This window comes from Schistocerca cancellata, chromosome 1 (genome assembly GCF_023864275.1).
Source record: "Schistocerca cancellata isolate TAMUIC-IGC-003103 chromosome 1, iqSchCanc2.1, whole genome shotgun sequence".
Taxonomy (NCBI): domain Eukaryota; kingdom Metazoa; phylum Arthropoda; class Insecta; order Orthoptera; family Acrididae; genus Schistocerca; species Schistocerca cancellata.
In genome coordinates, this window is record NC_064626.1 from 382,047,824 (window position 1) to 382,073,987 (window position 26,164).

The 26,164-nt window shown below is 39.3% G+C and overlaps 1 protein-coding gene across 1 annotated transcript in view; it reads right to left on the minus strand.

Annotated features, from left to right (window-relative positions):
• Nucleotides 1-26,164, minus strand: part of LOC126175180 (probable cardiolipin synthase (CMP-forming)) — a 79,491-nt gene that overhangs the window by 41,935 nt on the left and 11,392 nt on the right. The window contains exons 2-3 of the mRNA XM_049921773.1: nucleotides 14,588-14,990; nucleotides 1,537-1,674 (exon numbers count right to left, since the gene is read on the minus strand). Coding sequence (XP_049777730.1) covers nucleotides 1,537-1,674; nucleotides 14,588-14,953 — 504 coding nt within the window. The 5' untranslated portion in view covers nucleotides 14,954-14,990. The remainder of the gene's footprint in view (nucleotides 1-1,536; nucleotides 1,675-14,587; nucleotides 14,991-26,164) is intronic.

Below are 26,164 nucleotides of genomic sequence, written 5' to 3' on the forward strand. Positions count from 1 at the left end.
TCTTGTTTCAGTTTAGGGGCACTGCCCTTACAGGTATCTGAGACGAATCTGTGAGCCAATGGATGCCATCAAAAGTGCTCTTGTTAGGAAAAGTTCCTTTTCACTTGATTACAAAAAAGTCCAGGAAATTTTCTCGTGGTAGCTGATCCCACAGTGGACCACATTTTGGGACAGACTCTTTTTGTACTTCTGGATTCACGAAACAGGAACAGAACTAAAATTCAACCTGCACAAGTGTTCTTTCAGGCAACTGGCCATGACAGATTTGGGTTCAGCCTCTCAGCGAGGGACTCGAACAGGCAGAGGATTGTGTTGTGGCCACCACCTACAAGGAAATGATGTGTGAAACAGCACCTAATGCCTCCTGTGGTTTCTAGCAACTTACAGGACCAATGCAGGTGAAGACTACAGCCCAGTAGAGCATTTTCACAGCTGCCCTCATCACACCCACTTCAACATGCTGCGCCCACTGTCAACATGCATAATCAGTGACGCCACTCGTTTATGGGTGAGTACTCTCAGTGGGAGCCCGTGAGTTTGGACACTACCGAACTGGGATCCTCAGGACATTCTCCATCTGCCACAGGTAAATGAAGTACAACATGGCCTCCACCCACAGCCTTTTGCAACACCACCAACACCTCCTTCAGACCATGCATCACCTGCATTCTTCTCCATTGTGATCACTGATGGGGGAAGGGGGAGGGAAGGAGATGTAGTGGCATCACCCAACATTACTATGAAAACCAAGTAGCTGACACAACATTCTTGTCAATTGCTGTGGCACCACTCGTTAGACAGTGCTTGTTATCAAAAGCACCCTCTGACAAGACCAAGCAAGAATCCAGCCTATAAGCTGTACCAGGGCCAGCCTGAGGCAGTTGCGATGCGCTTTGTGCAGTGTGCATTAGTGTGCTACCAGTTTATTTTAGGTGCTGCTGCTGCTATTGTGGACTCTGTTTGACATAGGTGTAAGTTGGATATGTCATGGATTATAGTTTGCTTTTGAATATGGACTTAAGTTAACTTGCACTGTTTTCGAGAAACATCCTATGCATACATCTCTTGTAAATAAAATGAGGTGAGAAAAAGATACCATCAGATGTGCAATACATCCTAAACACGCAAAATATCACTCTGGCTCTTTAGCTTATGCTATCACAGAAACCTCATATGGGAACTTCAGCTGGAAAGTAATGCAGTTGGTTAATACACTTTCCAAAGATGTATAAATGGTTATGCAACAATCCTGTAATAACAGTTTGACTACTATCAAATTAAAATGGACTATGGAATATAACTATTTGTTATGAAGCTACCCTCCTAAAAATACCTGTAAACTTAATAAATAAAATTACATAGGCAGAAGTTGACCATATTTTTATTCTTTCATTATTCACATTTAGCTACAGTGCCTACAAGAAGGTAGTTTCTTAGACATTAATTGGTTTGTTACATGCACAATTCAAAAATAATTCTAATAAACTAATATCATATTTCAAATTAAAAGACAAAAATAAAGCAGTTATATCTTACCAGGTCAGTAACTCCAGCAAATGCAAAAATAGCTACAGCAAGATGAAATTCTGATTGTAGAACAAGATATCCCAAATATGGTGCAGCTGCAATGCGGAATAGGCAGAGTAAATTTGGTATTGTGAGAACATTTTCCTTCTGTAAAAACATTAAGTTACCTTTCATAAGCGTAACAGAAATTTACAAACCATAAGATGTCATTACAACAGATTAAATTAAGCAAAAATTTCAGCATATTTAAATTTAGGATTCTAGAAACATAGACTACAGCTGCAATAATGTAACATAAAAATTTAGGGGGAACAGCAAAATACGCTGCAGGTATGAGGAAACCAAAATGAAAGGAAAAACTCTATGGAACAAGGTTACTGTTAAAGCAAAGTAAAAGTTTAAGTTAACAAATAGAAAAATGGTAATTAAACAATTGGAAAATGTCTCCACGAGGACAAAAGATGGTATAACAAAACTTTGGTAATAGAAACAACTGAAAACAGAACAGAAACCCAGAAACCTGTCTGGAAAGAAGGATCAATCCCCACAGCTATTACGTCAGTAAAAAAAAAAATTTATATATATATATATATATATATATATATATATATATATATATATATATATATATATATATATATAAAGAAAGATGATGAGACTTACCAAACAAAAGCGCTGGCAGGTCGATAGACACACAAACATACACACAAAATTCTAGCTTTCGCAACCAACGGTTGCCTCGTCAGGAAAGAGGGAAGGAGAAGGAAAGACAAAAGGATATGGGTTTTAAGGGAGAGGGTAAGGAGTCATTCCAATCCCGGGAGCGGAAAGACTTACCTTAGGGGGAAAAAAGGACAGGTATACACTCGCACACACACACATATCCATCCACACATACACAGACACAAGCAGACATTTTTTGACAAATGAATGACTCCTTACCCTCTCCCTTAAAACCCATATCCTTTTGTCTTTCCTTCTCCTTCCCTCTTTCCTGACGAGGCAACCGTTGGTTGCGAAAGCTAGAATTTTGTGTGTATGTTTGTGTTTGTTTGTGTGTCTATCGACCTGCCAGCGCTTTTGTTTGGTAAGTCTCATCATCTTTCTTTTTACATATATTTTTCCCACGTGGAATGTTTCCCTCTATTTTATATATATATATATATATATATATATATATATATATATATATATATATATATATATATATATATATATATATATATCTGTGGTTGGGGGAAAGCATTTAGTGGCTTGTAGGAGAGTGCAGAGCTGCCTGTGGGCTAGCTAGAGGTGCAGGTAGAGGAGGCAGGCGGCAGATGCTTGGGTACATAATTCACAGACTAGGGTGTGAGACAGCAGCATGCGCACCCTCCCTCCCCATCCCCCCCCCCCCCCCCCCCCACACAAACACACTACTGGGTGGGGGGACATTGAGTTACCTTGCTGGTGGTGGTGGTGGTGGTGGTGGTGGTGGGGAAGATCCAGATGGCACCAGTTGTGAAACAGCCATTGAAATCTTGCATGTTCTGCTCTGCTGCAGGTTGTACCACTGGGTGGTCCACCTTGTTTCTGGCAACAGTTTGGCAGTAGCCATTCATTCCGGTTGACAGCTGACTGATTGTCATACCAATGTAAAGCACTATGCAGTGGTTGCAACAGAGTTGGTATATACCATGGCTGCATTCACAAATGGCGCAGCCTCTGATAGGGTAGGATAAGCCTGTGACGGAACTGGAGTAGGTGGGGCTGAGTGGGTAGATTGGGCAGGTCTTGCAGCTGGATCTTCCACAAGGGTACGATCCCTGTGGCAGGGGACTGGGGGTGGGGGTGGGAATGACATAGGGATGGACTAGGGTGTTGTGGAGGTTGTGTGGGCGGCGGAACACCAGATTGGGAGGGAACAGAAGTATCTTAGGTATGCTGTCCCTCATTTCAGTGCTCAATGATAGATAATCAAAGCCCTGATGAAGGCTGTTGTTCCAGTCCCAGGTGGTATTCTGTGACAAGGGGGGCACTTCTTTGTGGTTGGTTCCTTGGATGGATGTGAGGATCAGGTGTGTGCAGGGATATGGCATGGGAGATCTATTTGTGTATTAGGTCTGGAGAGTATTGCTTGTCTGTGAAGGCCTTTGTGAGGCTTTCAGCATACTGGGAGAGAGAGTTCTAATCATTGCAGATGTGTCTGCTGCAGGTGGCCGGCCTGTATGGAAGGGATTTTTAGGTGTGGAAGGGGTGGCAACTATCAAAGTGCAGGTACTGTTAATGATTGGTGGGTTTGATGTGGACCGAAATGTAGATGGAGCCATATGAGAGGAGATCAACATCTAGGAAGATGGCACAGTGGATGGAGGAGGGCTGGGTGAAGTGGATGGGGGAGAAGGTGTTGAGATTGTGGAGGAATGAGGATAAGGTGTCCTGGCCTTGAATCCAGATTATAAAGATGTCATCAATAAATCTGGACCAAACCAGGGGTTTGGAGTTGGAAAGCTATGACTATTTCCTCTAGGAGGCCCACGAAGAGGTTGGCATAGGATGGTGCCATGCGGCTGCCCATGGCTGTCCCACGAATTTGTTTGTATATCTTCCCTTCAAAGGAGAGGTAGTTATGGGTTAGGAAGTAGTTGGTTAGGCGTACGAGGAATGAAGTGGTGGCTCTGGAATCTGTAGAGCGTCGGAAGAGGTAGTGTTCAATTGCAGCAAGGCCATGTGCATGAGGGATGTTAGTGTATAAGGAGGTTGCATCAACAGTGACGAGTTGGGTCCGGGAGGTACGGGTGTAGGATGACGGAGAGCTGGGCAGGAAGTGGTTGGTATCTTTAATGTGGGAGGTTAGGGTTTAGAAAACTGGTTGCAGATGTTGGTCAACAAGAGCCAAGATACTTTCTGTGGGGGCACTGTAACCAACCACAATGGGGCACCCAGGATTGTTAGGTTTGTGGATTTCGGGAAGCATGAAGGAGGGTGTGCGGGCTGTTGTCGGGGTGAGTTGGAGATGTATTCAGGGGAGAGGTTCTGGGAAGGGCCTAAGGATTTCAGCAGAGATTGGAGGTTATGTTGGACTTCTGGGATGGAGTCACTTTGGCAGGGCTTGTACATGGAGGTGTGAGACAACCAGCAGAGGCCCTTTGCTAGGTAGTCACTGCTGTTCATCACAACATTGGAGGGTCCTTCGTCTGCCAGGAGAATGACCTAGTCAGGATCCATTTTTAGGTTATGTAGTGCAGTTCTTTCTTCTGCTGAAAGATTGTTGTTCTTAGGGAGGGATCTGGGGAAGGATGGTGACGCCAGGGTGGAAGTTAGGAATTCCTGGAAGGTGACCAGGGGATGTTTAGGTGGAAGTGTGGGAGGGGTCACAGTTGGCTGGTGGTACAAATTGAGACAGGCAGGGTTCAATGTTACAATTGGATTGGCTTTGGTTGGAGGGGTTGGTGGCAAAGATGCAGAGTTTGATTTTCATTTTCAAGTTTCACCTGATGAACAGCTTCAAAATGTTCCATCACTAACTCCTGCTTAAGGAAACCTACTGTAGTGGAGTAACCTTATGATACTACAGAAACCAAATAGCTGGTGCAATATTATTGTCAACCTCTGTGGTGTCACTACAAAGAGGGTGCTCATCATCAGGAACAATGTCATATGAGATCACACTAGAATCCTGAATATGAGATGGCCGCGATTCAGTCTGAAACAGTTGAGAAGTGATCTGTGGAGTGCACAATGAGTGTGTCATTAGTTTGATTATGAGATTACATTGTAGACTCTAATGTGGTGTGGACTGGACTTTGCTTTGAAATATAGACTTAAGACAGATTGTGCTTTCTCTGGGGCACATTCTGTATATGTTTTGGTTTAAATAAACCAGGATAAGTCCCCACTAGTTTTGTGTGTAGCTCACTTTTATGAAATATATATTATAATTATAATTATTATTTTAATGATAAGATGCATATAAAATCTTATATTGAAGATATATCCACACTGGAATTTAATATGCATGGTCAGTTCTACTCATAGCAAATTTTAGTCCCGTCTATTTAATTTGCTCAATCTTGCTTTTGCTATGAAAGTGGAAAAATGTAAGTTGAAAAGACAGGTGACTCAACAAGGAATTCTTTTCCTGTCAAATCAGTCAATATACAAAATTGTTAAGGCATTCATGGCCGCTTGTTGACAAACTGCCTGTTGGCTTCTGTCTTGGGTTCTTCGGCTGATGCTCATCTGCTGATTTATCTGACGTTCCACTAGCATGAGTGTCTGGCTTTGTCAAAGTTTCACCTTCCATTGCAATGCTGGCAAAACATCAGAAAAATCATCTGACGAACATTGGCTAAAGAACCCAAGACAGAAGCCAATAGGTAGTTTGTCAGTCAATATACTGGGTGATCAAAAATTCAGTATAAATTTGGAAACTTAATAAACCACGGAATAATGTAGGTAGAGAGGTAAAAATTGACACACATGCTTGGAATGACATGGGGTTTTATTAGAACAAAAAAAAAAACTAAGTTCACAAAATATCCGACAGATGGCGCTGGACAGCAAAACGTCAGTGACTGCGCATGACAATAGTGTATAAAAGGAGCTGTAATGAGAGAGAGAATCAGATGCACCAGCAGTTGCAGCATGTTGATGTTACCTGAAAAGGAGCTTTTAGTGAAGCTGTATTATCAGAATGGGGAATGGGCTAGTTCAGCGTTACAATCCTATCGCCATAGGAAGGGGATTTGAATGGGTAAAGGCCCATTGACAAATGCAGCTGTGGCGAGAATGATTTCGAAGTTCAAAGTCGTAGGTTGTTTAGATGACAGACCCCATAGTGGCCGATCGAGCACAAGGCGTAATGCTGCTGAGACAGTTCAGGAAGAAATGGAGACTGTAGCGGGTTCGTCTATGCACGGGGAAATCAGCACTAGTGCAGTCGCACATCGCACCAGCATTCCATACACTACTGTTTGGTTGGCGCTTAGGCATACCCTCCAATTCTATTCATACAAAATCCATCAGCATCATGAACTGTTACCTGGCGATTTAGTGAAGTGGAGGGCATTTGCGGTGTGGGCATTTCAAAAGATGGCGGAAGATTACGATTGGTTGAGTAACGTGTTGTGAACCGACGAAGCTCATTTCATGCTCTGAGGGTCTGTCAACGCCCACAGTTGCAGAATTTGGGCTACCAAAAATCCTAGAACTGTCGTGGAAACCACTGCATGATGAGAAAGTCATGGTATGGGTTGGATTTACCACATCTACTGTTATCAGGCCTTTTTTCTTCGAGGAAATGCGTGATTCTGGTTTTATAACTGCTACTGTGACGAGTGAGACGTACACCGATATGTTACAGACTCTAATCATCCCCAGCCTGGCTGATAAACACCTGCTGGAACATACGATGTTTATGCAGTATGGCACTCCACCCCATATTGCTAGATGCGTGAAAGATCTCTTGCGCGCGTCGTTTGGTGATGATTGTGTGCTCAGCCGCCACTTTCGCCATACTTGGCCTCCCAGGTCCCCAGACCTCAGTCCGTGCAATTATTGGCTTTGGGGTTACCTGAAGTCGCAAATGTATCATGATCGACTGACATCTCTAGGGATGCTGAAAGACAACATCCGACGCCAATGCCTCACCATAACTCTGGACATGCTTTACAGTGCTGTTCACAACATTATTCCTCGACTACAGCTATTGGTGAGGAATGATGGTGGATATATTGAGTATTTCCTGTAAAGAACATCATCTTTGCTTTGTCTTACTTTGTTATGCTAATTATTGCTATTCTGATCAGATGAAGCGCCATCTGTCGGACATTTTTTGAACTTTTGTATTTTTTTGGTTCTAATAAAACCCCATGTCATTCCAAGCATGTGTGCCAATTTGTACCTCTCTATCTATATTATTCTGTGATTTATTCAGTTTTCAAATTTATACTGACCTTTTCATCACCTGGTAGTTTAACAGTGATAGCCACCATAGTTTTCAGCAGTCGTCAAGTGTCTACTGTGTGTCCATTCATAATAAATATATTATGACTAAATAAATGAATGGTTACATTCTGTTGTGTGAAATCTAGTTTTCATGTTAGGTATTGCACTTGCACATAGCAAGAATGGCTGCATAATGTGACTCTACTAAGATCTGGGAAGAGAGCTTTAAGATACATTTTACAGAGTGTGAAGGGGAGCTGATTAGATCATAATGTCCACTCCATATATTCAAGATTTGTGAGTTTTAGTACCCCATATGGTAACCATCTTCATATATCAATAGGCGAGATAAAAACAAGGGAAAATATAGACAGGATACTCGCCAACCCACATTACGGGTAATGTGATGAGTCACTGCCTGCAATCCTTTAAATGAGGCTTGAATGCAGGAGACATCGAATCACAATATGAAAATTCTAATATCAAAATTACATAAAAGGTAGTAAAGTGGAATGCCTAATAGGAATGGATCTAGGAGATACCCCCAACATATATTTGAGACTGAACCAAAAGTTTCCTCTACTGTGATATATTAAGACCCACCTGTATGAGACAGAATTATTTTACTCCAGATATGTGTACTGAACAGCATCTATGAGATTTAAAAAATTAAACTCATCCTCTGGAAACAAAGTTGGCAGCCAGACGGCCAGCCAGAGCATATGTGGAAGGGAGATTAACTCATTCTTCTCGATTTCGTGGAATAGACTTACAGTCCGCTCCATCCTCCTCAGTCATCCTGCATCCATCTTTCCTATTGGTTTATAACTGATTACTTGTTTAACTAGTCTGTCTTCCTCCATTCTGTTGATATGTTGTTTTCATTTCAAGTAACCTTACTTTTTTTCATTTAAACAGTATATATAAAGTTCTTCTCATTTTGTATATGATCTCTAAGACTACATCATTTAACGTTCTTTAAAAATTTCATTCCCGCTGACTGTACCCTTCTTTTCTCTTTCATAGTTAATACTGAAGATTCACTTCCATATGTTAGAATAAGTGTAAAATTTTAGCTATGTATCCTTCCTTGCCTTGCCCTGTGTTATATCTACTGTGCCACATACCATTTCAAACTTATTTAATATATCAGTGACATAATCTTCATATTCATAGTCAGTATCATAGCCTAACAGCTGATACTGTAATACCTGTTCTATTGATTGTCCATTTAGTAATTTTAGAGCATACTGGAAATTTCCCTTTGACTGCCATACTTTAGTTTCTTTAGTGAAATTTTTAGATGATATCCATCCATCCATCAATCCGCCACATTCCATAGATCCCATGAAGAAGGAGAACCTCCAGGGATATTGAATGAGTCAAGATATACTTCAGCATGAGACAAAGACATCCAAAGTTCAATCTGTATACTGTATTAACAATAAACTATCACTACACTGCTTGATGCTACTCATGCTTCTGACACCTAAATTTAATAGAGTAAATTAGTAAGAAAGCTGTTCCTTTGAGATACTCTGCTGCCTTCTTAGTTTTATTATTCACCTGCTGTTTATCTGCTATTATTTGCTTAATATTTACTTTAATGCAATGGTATTTTTCAAAGAAAATATTTTTGCATGTATAAATACTGAGTCTTATTTATAGTCCATTATTAATGTTATATGACTTTATAACAAGCACTGCTACATGCCGTGTAGCTAACAAAAATGTTAAATCCATGACTCGACATATTCAGATAATTTGCAGAAAGAATGGCTAATCAGACGTGTGTCTAATTTTATTTTTTTATCTGGTATGGATTCCCAGTTTCTTGCTTTATGTTAGATGGGAATTTGCTGAATATCTTACCACCTAAGTACAAAATTCCATTCCAAACTGTAGACAAGAATGTAAAGTCTACATGAAAATTATTTTTGTGCCTTACATTACAAATGTGTGTGTCACAGTTCAGTTGAAACTTACTTTCATCATCAGCAATGAAAACCATTACGGAGTACATGTATTGGGAAGTGAGTGTAAGAATTCCAAGATCCTGAAAAAGGCTTCTGCAAGATGTACGATTATCTACTTTGTACAATATTCTTATTGCTCACTTCTGATGAACAAATATTTTATTTAGTTTAGTAGCACTAGCCCAGAAGGTAATTCCATAATACAATAGGAAATGAAAATATGCAAAATTGCAAAATAAATCAACACTCTTGTGTTTAGGTCAACACAATGGGAGATGCTTATAAGGGGATAACACAATGAACTGAGCCCCTTGATTAGTTTATCCATGTGTTTTTATTATCCAGCTGAACCCCAGTGAATTTTACACACTGTGCTTCATTCGGTGTGTGACCATTAATGTCTCTTTATGGTGTTAAAAGTTAATTGCATAATATGAGTCTTTGTGGGATTAAGACAAACTACAACTGTGAACCACTTGAAAAAGTCTGTTCAACTGTCATCTGAGCTGTGACTGCTAGGGTTGAGTTTGAGCATAGTAATACATAAATTTGACAACAGCTTCAACAGAAAAGGGGAAAGCCTCAAGCTAAACAGATCCTGGATTCCCATGCTGCAGCAAATGATCACTGTAAGTAGCAAGGTGGGATCCTCAGTAGTAATGATCAGGGAAAAGCCCTGACATTGGCATAACAGAATATAATCTGTTGCTGCAGGCTCGATTCCAGTCTCCCCATAAGCAATGGAGAGCGAAGCTCTGACAATGTCAACCATTTGTGCAAACTAAACATTTGACAAGTCAAACAAATGTTCGCTAAAGAACCCGAGACACAAGCCAACAGGCAATATTTCAGTGAGTGACTAGGAACGCCTCAACAATTTTATGTAATTTTTCTTGTTTAGCTCCATCAGTACGTCATTTGTGAGATCTTTATTGCTTTCTGTGTGGAGCATCCTTTACAAAAACCAAACTGAGAGGTGATTAATCAGTTCTGATCAGTTATATGAGTCAGTATTCTTTAATGCAGCACTTTCTCAGATACTTTTGGAAAGACGGGAAGGAGTGAAATAGGTCTGTAATTATAGGTGATTTGTTCATCCTCTGTTTTGTAGATGGGTGTTTCTAAAGCAAATTTAAGCGTATTGGAAAATATGGCCTCAACCATTGATTAATTACAAAGAGAGCCTAAGAGCAATCCTATAAAGTCAGGATAAACACCATCATACACAGCAGAATTACTACTTTTTAGTGACCTGATGAATTCTGTAATATCCTTACACCCCTGCCACACTCCTCTGTTGATCTTTACTGGTAATGTCTTCTCCTTCCCTGTATTTATTATAACTTCTGTGAGCTCATACAAAGTCTTTGTTGCCTGTGTTAAATGTCTTGGATAGCCCTTGCTTTTACACGACGTTCATGGCTTGCTTCTGATCACATAATCAAAAATCTTTTCATAATCTATAAATTTGATGAGAGTCTCCTCGTTATATTCTTGTCATTTTACAAGTAACTTGCATACAATGTTAACATTTTCAATACAAGGTAGCCACTTTCTAAAGCCATTTGTTCCTCCATTAGGATGGTGTCATGTATCTTTCACATTCCATTGGTAATAATTCTTGCGTAGAGTTTGTAAGAAGCATTTAGATGGCTTATTTCTCTATAGTTCTCAGGGATATTTCTTGCTCCTTTTTTGACAAGCAGTATACCCTCCACTCTGTTCCACAATTTAGGTACTAGCCTCATCTTAACTGGATACATAATTTGAATTCACAGGCACAGGCTTGCATATCAAATCCAAAATTATGCTGCTCATATTTTCTTCCCATTGAAGCTGTACAGTCTCTCACAGAAAAATACTTTTAATTTGTACAGTCTCATTGAGGGAAAAGTGATAAGAACCAATGTTCTCTCTGTTGTATACTTCTAAGACACATTTTTCATAACCACATAACAGTAAACTAACATGCAAGCTGCAGCTCTGTAATATGCTCCACCATGTCCCCTCCCTTCTATAAAGCGTTTTTTGTTTTTGTTTTTGTTTTTTTCCCAGTGCAATATTCCTTATATTGTTTTGTTGTGTCTAGACAAGAGTCTAGACACAGGGTGAGGTTACCGATAGGCACGCGTACACACACGCCGGCTGGCGTGAGTTCTGGAACAGGATACTTGATGAATGCTATAGAGAAAAATATGCAGCTCCTTGAATACTTAACTTTAATTCATCCTTGTGGTACATCGCTATTGACGATACAAATGAGTATCTCCAGATATGGTTAATTACAATCACTGTAAGGCTAATGGCGCCTTGCTAGGTCGTAGCCATGGACTTAGCTGAAGGCTATTCTAACTGTCTCTCGGCAAATGAGAGTAAGGCTTCGGCAGTGTAGTCGCTAGCAAAGTCGTCGTACAACTGGGGCGAGTGCTAGTCCGCCTCTCTAGACCTGCCATGTGGTGGCGCTAGGTTTGCAAGTACTGACAGTGGCGACACGCGGGTCCAACATGTACTAATGGACCGCGGCCGATTTAAGCTACCACCTAGCAAGTGTGGTGTCTGGCGGTGACACCACAGTTATTCATTTACATATCAATGAGGAAGCTTTCAAACATCAGTGTTACTAAATTACCATAATTGTTCTATTAGCAATAATTTCTTCTGCAAGAACTGAGGTGAATAATTTCTTAGTTTTCTTGACTAGTAACTCAGATTTAAGTTGTTATTTAGTTGACTGCTCTTCAGTTTATGAGAGTGAAGACTGTCCCCTACCCTGAATCAACAGTCAATGTATTGAAACTTCTTGGCAGATTAAAATTGTGTGCTGGATTGGGACTCGAACCCAGGTATTTGTCCTGAGGCTGAGTCATGGTCCAGCACACAGATCTGCCAGGAAGTTTTACATCAGTGTAAACTCCACTGGTGTATAGGCAGAAGGAGCTTCTTTCTGCCTATACACCAGTAAAGTCATATGGTGAAGTACTGCTATGAGTTTGTTGGGTTATAACTCACTCAAATGCACTGAAAATGGCCAATTATAACTGAAATCTGAATATGCAAGAATAATAAAAAACCATTGGGATTACAATTGATTGCTGTGTTTCTCGCCTTCCTTATAATTTTTGTAGTGTGTTTAGTAACTAGATGCTCCTTATCAAAAAGCAAACATTGTATTTTAGAAGAATAAATAACAGCATTACGCAGAGTTTATGATTGTCTCCTAGTTTGAGTTATCTACATGCTTTGTGAGGTTATTTTTGCTTTAAATGTGGCTTATTGTTACTATTTTCCATAACTGCTGTGAAACTTCCACAGATTCAGAAGAACTGCAAGGTGCAAAATTCCCATAAAAACAATAGCAGACTTTATGATTCAACTATAGCCCACTGAAATACTGACAGAGAAGGAAATAAGAATCATAAGTAAACTGGATATGAAAGTCAGGCAGACAAGATGAGTAACATACACAAAGATAAAGGAAGGGCCAAACAAAATTTAAGGATGGTTTAGAAAATAACATGAAACTACACATGCTTATTATACAAGGGTCGTCAACAAAGTAAGTTCCGTTTCTATTTCTATCTGCGGCAGCGCTACAATCGCAGTTCCAAGCACATGGGGCAGTTAATCTGACTCAAGGAGAAGACATGTACGCCATTTTCAGATTGCTGCTGCCGACGTGTGCTTTGTAGTGCTTCTTTATAATGTCAGCCGTAATTGAAAATGCCACAGCATGTGAAATCAGATCTGTGATTCGTTTTCTAACTGCAAAGAAAGTTAAACCAAAAGAAATTCATCAGCAGATCTGTGAGGTTTACGGACAAAATGCTATGAGTGATTCGATGGTTAGAAGATGGGTCAGACTGTTCAATGAAGGACGTGATCAAGTGGACGATGAAGAATGAAGTGGATGCCCGTCTGGGGTTACTGATGAACTGGTTCACACAATTGAAGAGAAGATTAAACACAACCATAAGTTTACATTTAGTGCCCTTGCTATGGAAGTTCTGCAAATCTCACAATCATTAATTCATGAAGTTCTTACTGAAAAACTGAAATTTCGAAAACTTTGCTCACGTAGGGTATCCAAAATTCTTACTGATCAACACAAAAAACAATGGATGGGCAATGCACTTCAGTTTTTGACATGGTACAATGCAGAAAGGAATGGTTTTCTTTCTTGGATAGTCACGGGGGATGAAACTTGGGTATCATACGACACCCCTGAAACAAAACGGCAATCAATGGAATGGAGGCACACTTCATCCCCAATGAAGGTTAGCCCTAAGCAAACACCTCGAAAAGTCATGTGCACTGGTTTTTAGGACAGAAAAGGCATTCTGCTGATTGATTTCTTACCACGAGGCCAAACAATCAATGCACATGGTTACTGCGAGACCATTAAGAAATTGTGCCACACAATACTGTACAAGCGCTGAGGATTACTGTCAAAAGGTGCTGTTTTTTCCATGTCCAAACTCACACGGTGAATGTGACCAAACAACTCTTATGGGAATTTCACTGAGACGCATTTGATCATCCTCTGTACAGCCCGGATCTCGCTCCTAGTGACTTTCATCTCTTCTTACACCTAAAAGCTGACCTTGGTGGTTAACACTTCAACAACGACGATGAGCTGAAAGAACATGTTACCACATGGTTGAATACACAGGCGGCAAGCTTCTATGAAGAAGACATACAAAAAACTGTGACATGCTATGACAAGTGCCTACAAAATTTCAGATGCAATTTATAAAAGTAGTTTAACAGTTGTAGATTTTTGTACAATAAATATTTTTTCTGTATCTGTAAATGTTTGTCTTATATAACCAAACGGAACTTACTTTGTGGACATATCTTGGAAATGCAAAATTTGTCAAGAAATGGACTCACTTAGGATGAGGACGACATTCACAGAATTGACTTTTTGAGAGGTTAATGTTAATTTGTATAGGTCTGATAAATCACAATCACTTAACTGTGAGAACGGTGGTTGAAACATTTTCAAATACAATGAGATACAGAGAAAGGAGTGAGAAAGAGAGAAAGACTGAAAGAGGGAAAGAAAAAAATAAATTTGTTTCTTGTTATTACTTTAATATTTGTTATCAAAAAAGTAACAAATATTAAGCAGAAATAATCTGCCAGAATTATATTACCTCAATAACTTCCTCCATTTTTTCTTTCATTTTATCTTTTTTTTCTTTGATGTCTTTTAAAATCATCTGCCTACTTTCTGCAAGTTTCTGTTTTCTGTCTTGAAACATTCCTTCCAGGAAATCTTTTCTGCTAATATTCTCCTGGTTTGTATAACTTTTTCTGCTGTCTGTGCTGTACATGTGACTGAATGCAGACTGAAGCACTGTACATAAGCTGCTTGAAGTATGAAACTGTTTGCCATAATTCAAAAGCATTATCCGTTTGTGGTACTGACACATTGGAGCATTACTTTTATGTTTCAAAAAGTTTATAATCATATTTTCTGGTACAAGCAGTGTGTAGTACTTAAGACATTTCATATTCATTGGTTTCCAGGTTCTTTTCACTGAATAAAATAAAAATCTGAAATCAACAAAACAATAAAATTAAAATTAATATAACTGGAACACTGACGTCAAATTATATTTTTAGCACACTAAGATACACAAAAGCAGAGTGAGAGAGAGAGAGAGAGAGAGAGAGAGTGTGTGTGTGTGTGTGTGTGTGTGTGTGTGTGTGTGTGTGTGTGTGTGCGCGCTAGGGGGGGGGGGTAGGGAGAGACAGGGAAGGCGGGGGAGAGAGGGAGGCGAGTGAGGAGGGGGGGGGGGGGGGAGATAGGGAGATTTTTGAAGAGATCTCTAGATAATGGTAAAGACAGTTTTTGTGACAGAAAACATATCATCTCCAGTGTTTCACTTACATAAGGTGCTCCTGTTAAACCAAGTAACCTAGTGGAAGGCAGGGTAAAGAAATTTGGATCACAAGCCAAGCAACATTAGTGCCTTCAAGGTTTACAACCTTGATAATTAACAACTCATAACCTTTGGGTGACCACATGAAGAATGTATAACCCAGGAGGTAATAAATCCACACCCACATGTGTAGGGGCGAGAGGATCCTTTGGTTCTGGAGAATCTGCACCTTCATGAAAGAATAAGAAATACTTCACCTACTTGGCACACATCAACTTCAATTCCCACCTGACGACAGTGAAACTGAAACACACATTGGACGTTATAAAGAACAGTACTATTCTGATGACAGCACTGCAAGAAGTTAGACTCATAGGTATAAATGCAAGGGAATTGCTGGACTACAGGATTTACTAAGGTAACCAGGTCAGAGAGTGATGAAGAATTTACGTCACCTGGGTACAGGTTTCATTGTCAACAGTAGAGAGGTAGAATACACACTCTCCTTCTCATCTCTGAATGGCAGAATATCTACCATATCATTGAAAGGTATCTTCAAAGCTTATATGATTACCACCTTCTAAGTACCTACCAATGACAGAGGAGGAAGAGATTAGCATTTAACGTTCTGTCGACAACGAGGTCATAAGAGATGGAGCACCGGCTCGGATTAGGGAAGGATGGGGAAGGAAACTGGCTGTGCCCTTTCAAAGAAACCATCCTGGCATTTGCCTGAAGCGATTTAGGTAAATAATGGGAAACCTAAATCTGGATGGCTGGATGCGGGTTTGAACCATTGTCCTCCTGAATGCGAGTCCACCAATGATAGAAAAGGGAAGGCTACTGAAGTACAAAATCTCTGGAGAGAACTAGAAGAGACAATGGATAAATTTTCTAAATATCACACAATTGTCTTAGTGGAAGACTTAAATGTTCAGATTAGGAAAGAAAGGAAATTCAAGAAAGTATTCAGAAGAGAGTATTCAGCCCCACATGAAGACCAGTAGGAATGGAGAGTGACTGATAAATCTGTGCAGAAATTACAACTTGGTCCTTAAATCTGGAGCACTCAAATACCTTCCCAGGGAACCTAAGACATGGAGATATCATAACACTATGTTAAGAAAGTTTCAACTGAGTCATGTCCCCATTAGCATGAAAAGTAGGAAAGAAATACTTCACATGAAGGTATTGAGAATTGCCAACAATAACTCTTAACACTGTCCACAACTGATAGGAGCAAATTTCATCCCACTCACAAATTATAGAAGTGTTTCCATATTCAATCCAACCTGATTGCAAGATAACAACAATTTTAAATAAAAATATAACATTTCAGTCTTTGATCGCTGTTTTTTATTTTCAATGACTGGTTTCAGGTTAGCTGCCCATCTTCAGATCATATATTGCAGTTACAGAGTAACTTGTCAGTACAGTTCTGAAACTGGTCATTGAAAATAAAAAATAGCGATCAAAGACTGAAATGTCATATTTTTATTTAAAGAACAAGTGCAGAAATCCCATTAAGACAATCATGTCTAGTTTTGATAAACAACAATTTTACCACGTTTATAAGGATAAAAAGGACTGGCTACAACAAAAGAAGGTCATGACAAAAACAGCAACAGCTGCTATCCCAGAGACCAAGAAGAACAAACACTCATAGTGGACAACAGCATATGGCAAGATGTTTGAGGACAGAAAGTAAGCTTGGCTGAAATGGATCAGCAATAAGAGCATGGCTAATTATACAAGCTACCACACAATCTGAAAAACCACAACCAAGATCATCAGACACACCAAGATGTTACAAAAAGGACGTCATCTAACAAGTGGTGAAGGACTTCCAGAGGAAGAACAGCAGATACCTTTATACAGCAATCAAATCATGGTAACTCCATTCTCAACCCAGACAGTTCACCTCCACATAACAGATAAGGAAACGAAATTGAATAATCAGCATAGCACAGGAGCACTAGCAGAACTTTTCAACAAACTTTTTAATTCAGTGTAACCCACAAGAAAACTGCAGTTTGAATTTGGAACAGTTACTAACCTGGATAGTCTCCCACCAGCTAAGGTGCACATCCAGGTGATTATTTCTGAACTCAAATCCAACAGAGCAGAAGAGGAAGTTTGTATCATCTTGGAACTCACAATAAGGAGTCTATCCAGAATATTCATGATGTCATAGCCAAAATTTGGAGACAAAAAGGCTCAGAAATGATTAGACCTCTGTTACATCAAATGTTATTTTACGTAAAGTGGATGACATTAAGCCATATTTCTTAAAGTTCACCTTGTGAGGGTATAGCATCAATTACTCCATTCACATTTATATGTGGCTGGAGTAAAGTCAGTGTCTTATAAGTACGTAGATTGTTAAAATAATGTGGCATTGTTGTTGTAGCACCTCAGTAATGTAGCAATTGGGCCTCAACATAGTTACACCAAAGCCTCAGTTTCAAGCCAGCTGCTGCCTAAAATAGATGTGCTGTAGTATTTTCCATTAGGGCACATAATTTTATTGTTGTTGCAGCATATTGATTATGTCTAGGATGGAAGAAGAATAGTTACACATAATTCACTGCACATGATTATAGTTCAGCAGTGAATAAATGTACAAGTTTTCTGGTAATGAGTGCCGGTCAGTACTAAACTAGACCACTGATTGACATAATCATCTCATCCCGCTGTTGAGTAAAGAACTGTAAGCAACCTTGTGAGAGACAGAGATCTCTCAAAACTTGGCAATCAGCCTTTGTACCTCAATTATTGCAACAATCTTAGTATTGACTGTTGACAATATGATGGGTTCATTGCTGTTGCATTGCAGTGTAAGTTCAAATGCACCAGGAAGTATTAGAATAGAGCAGTGTCAACTGGTTGTAAAGAAGAATAATTGCTATTACAAGGAACAATAAGTAGCATTACAAATTAAAAACAATTTTACTATTAATAATAGAGACAATCCTAAAATTGTCTAATGTATAGAAGAAAGCTGAGTAGAAATTACATAACAGAAATGGTCAACTCAAGTTTTAGTAGGAAGAGAATCCTAAGGTGATACAGAAATGTTGGAAAACAACAGAATTAAATGCTGGGATACACCCACTGCACATTAAAAAATACAAATGTAAACATCATTAAATAACTGAGCAATCAAAGTTGAGCACAGTGAAAATGATATTAAAAGCAATAGAAACAATTTGACTTATTTACTTGAATTGAGACATTCTCCCGATGGTCCGAGAAACTTAGAAATTAATCAAACAAAAACATAACAAATTGTGGAGGGAATTTAATACCACACAAGAAAAGCTCTAAAGAGAGGCACAAAAAATCAAAAACATACTGCTCCAACACTGACTACTCCTCTTCTTGCAATTGAAACAGTTGCCTGTATGCAATAGTTTGAAGATGACGAGGGCAAGACCATAATTACCAAGTGGTTTAATTTCCACATGGATGTACATAAAGAATATACAGCCCTTACTTTTTGAATACATCTCACATCTGGTGGCAAACATTCCTTTGCTTTTCAAAAACAATTCAGGACTCATTTCTAAGGGTACAGAATGAGAAGAAGAGATCTGATTTTCATATTGGTATGCATGATGATTATGATGATGATGATGATGATGATGATGATGATGATGATAAAGACATTTGGTTTGTGGGATGCTCAACTGTGCAGTTATCAGTGCCTGTACAAATTCTCAATCTTTTCACAGTCCAGTAACAACACTTTTCCTCAATGATGATGAAATGATAAGGACAACACAAACAACCAGTCCCCGGGTGGAGAAAATCCCTGACCTGGCCGGGAATCAAACCTGGGACCCCGTGATCCAGAGACAGCAATGCCAGCCACTAGACCACAAGCTGCGCGCTTGCGTATGCATAGGACAAGACTTGTGAAGATGAGTACCTTGATTTATAAGAAAATTAAAGTTAAAACATATCTGAACCATCACTGCCAAAAAAAAGTATTGATTGAAAATTTATAGTGGGTAATTAAGTCACCATTACTGATACCAGCTACGTGTTCAAACCAGGATGGCACAATCAAAGAATTCATCAAGCACTTTTGAGAGAGGATCATTTATTTAGATGATCCCATGAAAGAAGAATTAATGAAAATTGTAATACAGTAGCCACCCATTTTGGCTTATGAGAAGTTACCATTACGTTGTGCATGATATTGGAGAAATTTTTCTCATGTGTGTTCAGACTGAATTGATAGAGTGGGAAAGGAGGCAGCAAAATCACACTTGCCATGTAACCATAGGATCACAAGTAAAACCTTGTTATGAATATTTCCATAACTTTGGAGGAAGTTATCTGCAACAAAAAAGGAAAATAATCCCAATTAGGTCACTGGTGTGGGAGTGTCACAATGAGTGAACATCTCCCAGAAATAGATTGTTAAATTAAGTGAGGTTTCAGATGTGAATCTATCCTAAATTAATGTGGAAGATGGATCAAACATAATACATAACACACAGAATGACTTAGTTAGAGGACAAAAAACTACTGTGGAAGAAATTTTAATGTCCACAGTGTGACTACTATTTTGCTTCTTCACAGTGAATCTGGAGTTAATGTAATTAAACAAAAACAATAGCACGAATAGCTGAAACATAAATACGATTTACCTGTGTTTCCACCATGCAGTATACATATTATAAGGAAGGTCAGAAATAAAAGAAAACCAGTTCAGTGTAAAGTAATATATTAAAAGTTCACAATACAGCATCTTGAGTATGAGCAAGGAGTCTTGATAATATTGCCTCCGACAATCAGTTAAATATTAAGCGTAGATCGGTTGATGGGGAACCAAGTCAAGTTAGACTTTTCTGATAGTACGATTGTGACAGGAGAAACAAAAGAAAGAAGAGTCAGATTTAAAGGGTACCTAGGAAAGGATGATCATCATGATTTGTACAGTGGTTTAATGATGCTGTGTAAGATGAGAGAAGGAAGAGCTGGAAGTCCATAAGATGGGGACCAACACGCTGGACCTCATGAGAAGCTACAAGGGTTGTTCAATAAGTACTGCAAAACTTTTTTTCTCAAAGCAGGATGGCCTTTTTCATGATTTAAATACATGATATGGTTCCCTAATACTTTTGTTGTAAAAATATATTTTTCATTGTAATCTCCATTCTATTCTACAGTCTTACACCACCTTAATGTGAGATCTTGCTGCACCAACAACTTCCTCATCATTGCTGTAGTGTTTTACATGGAGTCCATCCTTTAGTGGGCCAAAGAGATGGAAGTCAGAAGTTGCCACACCTGAGCTGTAGGGAGATGAAGAAGAACAATCCAAAGAAGTTTTGTGATCTCCATTTGGGAGTGCAGACTTGTCTGTGGCGTTGTATTACTGTGGAGAAGGAGAAGCGTGTTCTCATTTTTGTGTCCATGGACATACTGTAATCAGTTCTTCAATTTCCTAATATTCTTTGAAGGAGACATTGTGTTGGGCACTCCATGAATTGGTGTTTTGTTTAAGGCTTAACATGGTGAATTAATGTTGCATTACCTGTGACAATATTTGAAAAGAAATCGCCACAATCAGCCTCATAATAAGCACTTTGGCACAGATGTTACTCCTTTCTCTTAATGCTCTTCAGATAGACTTTGAGGAACCCAGTGGGCACAAGTCTTTGAATACCTCAACTGCTGAACATCTGTATCAACACTAACAACAAATGTGTGATTTGAGCGCTGAATTACGTGACTGTTATTTGTCAATCACCTAGAATAAGAGTGTCTCCACATTGCAGCATTTCAGGCATCACAGCTGTGGGTGAACAGCCTGCACATGGGAGCATGACATCATCCACGTGAGCACCAAAAAGAATCCACTAAATTTTTGTTACACAATAAATCAGGCAAATCTAAAGGACAAATTCAACTACATACTTAGGGATTACAATTATGAATATCTTAAGTCGGAACAATCACATAGATAATGTGGGTAAAGAAACCAAAGACTAATTCTTATTGGCAGAACACTGAGAAAATGCATCAGGTCTAGTAAAGAAACTGGCTTCACTTTGCTTGTATGTCCTCTTTGAGTACTGCTGAATGGTGTCGGATTCGCATCAGACTGGATCGATGGATGACATCAAAAACATTCAAAGAAGAGCAGCTCTTTTGGTACTATAATGAAAAAGGGGGAAAGCGCCACAGACATGATACATGATTTGAGTTGGTAATTGTTAAAATAAAGCCATTTTTCACTGTGGCAGGATATTCTCACAAAATTTCAATCATCAACTTTCTCTTCAGAGTGTGAAAATATTTTGTTGGCATCCACCAACACAAGGAGGAATGGTCATAATAATAACATAAGAGAAATAAGAGCTTGCACAGAACAATTTAAGTGTTCATTTTTCCATGCACTGTTCGAGAGCAGAACGATAAGGAAATAGCTTGAAGGTGGTTCGATGAACCCTCTGCCAGATGCTTACTTGTGAATTGCAGGTAATCAGGTAATTGTAGATCACACAGGTTTCCTTTGCCTTGTTCCATTGACAACAGATGCTTCTTCCAGTGACTTATCATACTTTTAACCACTGCCTGGTTTCGGTAGATATTTTGTAAATTATGTAAATATTTATGATGATATGGTTTTCAACTATAGTATCTGCCTGGGACTCTACTGCTATGCATACTAGGCACATAATGTGGCCTGCTACCTCTTCAGGAGGTCATGCTTACATGACTCACATCAACGTAAGTCACCGAGTTGTTTACAAGCTAGCCTGGCGTGGCCTGAGCTCTTTACACTGTAGCTTCATCCAGCCTCCATGGCATCCAGTGGTACCAACAACACCAACAGGCAGCGTGCCAATCTTAGTAGAGAGTGCTGTAGTCTGGGCACCTGTTTCTTACGCCGTATCACATGCCCACTCAGTTCCACACTGGTATCCCCATGCTGTAGAGTATTTAGGCCACTACCAGATCACGCTGCAGACCACTACCACTCTGGACTGCACACCCCGTCACCAGCACCCCATTGATTGGAGTCATCACCATCACTATGAGCACCTGTCACCAATGCTGTGCAGGACCACCAACTGCCGCTCCCGAGTGTCACACCTCGCCACACATCACCCCAATGGCAGACGACATCACCTGTTACAACCAGTGATGGTCGACGTCTCAGAAGCATCATCATTCCTGCTGGCAGCTATCATCATCTAGATATCATCTCTGAACCTTCCAATGCCCAATGTCTTGGAAGCATCTTTGTTCCACTGGCAATTATCATCATTGAGCCATCGCCTTTGGAATCCACTGATGCCCGACATCCCAGAAGCATCGCCATTCCACCAGAGCTATAGTCATCAAGCCACTGCCTCTGATATCCACCAGCATGTGACATCCCAGAAGTGTTGTCATCCTAAGGCAGCTACCATCCTCAACCTGTGCTTCTGACACCCGCCGATGCTTAACGTAATAGAAGCCCGTCATCCTCTAAGGCACACTTTGTGTGCCAGATGGATCCTACAGTCGATCATCCTTGGCCCCCTCTGCTCTGCTGACTACAATTAGCAATGTCTAGGAGTGACATTTAAGTCTGTATTTAAGTTGTTTGGACATTCATCCATAGACAATGTATCTGAGTTCAGTTTATTATATCTATAATAAACAGTTGTTATGGTACTTGCACATTTCACTGGTAGTCTGTAGCCCCCCACAGCCATGGACACAAAATCCACCAAGAGAAATTCAGTGATTGTTCTTTGCTTGAAACACACCTCCATTGCAGATACCATTCTGAAGGCTGTTTATAGTGCTGCCATCCAGTGGGAGTTACCAGAAATGTAAGGGAGGATGTGGGAATGTTCCAGGATGTCACAAAGAAAATTACAATTTTTTTAAATAAAACTTGCCAAAAAAAAAAGTGTTACTTTACTTACTCAATGCCCCTCATATATTATGATGTATGTTACTAATACCATACAAGGGAATGTCAACAAACTATGTAGCCTTACAAAAGATTGGAAACAGAGACTGGCAGCACTATTGACAAAGTACTCAACAGTAAAACAAAGGCACATGGAGGACAACTACTGCAAAATCCAAGTACAGAAAAATTAACGTGTCAAAAGCAAACCACATCCAGATCCACTGGCAACTGCCGTTGACACTAGGATTAAAAAACCATTGTCTGAGAACATCACTGAAACAACTGATAGCTGCTATAACAACCCATTACATACAGCATGCAAGGATTTTGGCAGTGTATGCTTGGTAGTAGTCATGAGGGTGATAACTATGATTACTATACCACACAGAGGCACAACCAAGGAGCCTAAATAATTGTTACGAAATTTACTGGAAGATTAAAACTGTGTGCCATCCCGGAATCTGAACCCAAATCTTGTATTTTGCAGCAATGTTCTCACTGCCGGAGGTAGCCAAGCACAATTCATGACCTTCCTCACAGCTTTACTAGCATCCTCTGTTGTGCTCTCTAAACTTTGCAGAAGTTCTCTTGTGTAACTTGTGGGTATCCTGAAAGAAAGGATACTGTGAAGAAATGGCTTGACACAGCCTATGAATTGTTTCCAGAATCAATATTTCACTCTGCAGAAAAGTGGGCATTGTTTTGAAACTTCAATGCAGACTAAGACTCTGTGCCAGACTTTTGTAGGCAATGTACTCACTGACTGAGCTATCCGGTCATGATTCACGGCCAGGCCCTACAGCTTTACTTCTAATTTCTGAATTTTGCAGAAGTTCACCTGCAACATTGTGGGATGTTTGGAAAGAAGAAGAATGGTGCTGGCAAAATAAAGCCACATGGACGGGTCATGAACTGCGCCAGGGATAGAATTGCCCACAAAATAAAAAGTTACAAGTTTGAGGCCAGGTCAGACACGCAATTTTAATCTGCCAGGACATTTCAAAACAGTGTAGAGCAAAAGTGCTGTAAAAATTTAAGGATGTCAAGCTTCACACAAACATGGAGTTCAACAGTTATTCCTGGCAGCTTGATTTAGTAGTCCAGAGTCACAAATAAATGGCATTCCTGTAACAAGGATTAAATTATCAGTTCTGCATAATGATGTTCAGATTAAACATCTCTCTATCCATAACCGTAAGGGTGTTACCCAAAGTGCTAAGACAAGAATTACTCAAAAAGATGGTTCTGTATATGGGCCAAATTCTTGCAGCAACAAATGTGAGGATACTATTTGGAAAGTCCTACAGGTTGGAGTGATAATTCTTTTGGAAAATCAGTTTTCACAGATAAGCAAATTATATTTCTTATCCACATCATTTCACATAGTTGCATTAAACTAGAATCACGCACTTCAAGTTTCCTTGTGAGTTGTTGTAAATTTGTTGTGGTGTGGTTACTCAAAAAATGTATATTATTTTTCAGCATTATGAGCAAGGAAGACCAACTCAAACAGTCAGAACAAAGTTGCATCAAAGCTCAAATGCAGGACCACTGCAGTCACCACCACTCACTAATAGCACAGGAGAGAAAACTGTAATGTCACTAAATGGAAATCATTTTCCATTGGAGATCTGAGAAATTCAAGTACCGTATACTAGGATTTCATGAAGTTGTCAGGACAGCTATCATTTTAATGCAATTCATATAACATCCTCATACGATAATCTTTAATGTTGCAACATACAGCTTTGAAATGAACACAGATCATGGAGGAATAACATATATGTAGTTGCTTTTTCACATATGCCTTAGACATTACGGATGATGAAAGGAGTCAATTGTAAAAACCATGTTCGGAAACTACTTTGTAATATCTAGCATGAACAAGATGCAGATCCAATCATCAGCATCATTAAGTAGAAATACAAAGTTGGTAATTAAATATAAATCTGCATGTACTGTGTGAAGTAGGTGAAAATATTGAATAAGTGCATAAACCTAGTTTTTGATCATTGGGAAACATGCATCCCAGGGTCTACAACTGATGAATTAGTTAAATACAAAACACTTAAAGTACATTTAAAATGTTTAGTCAAACAACAGCCTGCACCTTTAATAATAAGGTCAGAAGATTGAGGAACATTCTTAGAAGATTTGATTGTTGCCATAGAATAAAAATTCTATGGTACAACACAAGAGGTTAATATGCAAGATCATTCCACAGAAATTAGGTGAAATAGTATAAACAGATTTGCATGGAATGTTACCAAGAGCAAAATGTGATTTCACACAAATCGTGCTCCTAATGCAAACACTACAAAAATTTGTCCATTTGTGCCCACTCTGTAAAGCGAATAGCAATATAATGATTAAGAAACTACAAGAAGATTTCTTCCCATTGTCATACATCTTAAATGTATCCTTACTGATAATGGCTCACAATTCTGGTCAAAAATAAGAAGACAGTTCCTAGAAAAGTAAATATTTGGCCAATATTAACCTCAAATTTATTGACCAATGTCAAACAAAGTAGAGAGGTTAATGTACAAGCTGGGACAGCCATTTAGAGCCTATTGCATAAATAATCATAAAGCATGCCCATAAAAGTTGAATGACTTCAAACAGATTAGGCATAGCTTATACCATGACAGTAACACCATGCCACCAGCAGTGCATTTTGAGCAATATATCAGTTTTCCTAATGAAAATTAACTGTCTTTAGAGCAACACATCAAGATGGCATCAGAAATGATTAGCCCCAAACAAAAGCACTAAACGGAAGATAGCACACAGCACACTAATAAAGCCTATTGTGCACAATGATGATGACTGGATTCTAGTAAAACAACATGTAAATCTTCAAGCATTAATTAAGAGATGCCAAATTTTAATAGAATTATGTTGCAGCATTTAAGATC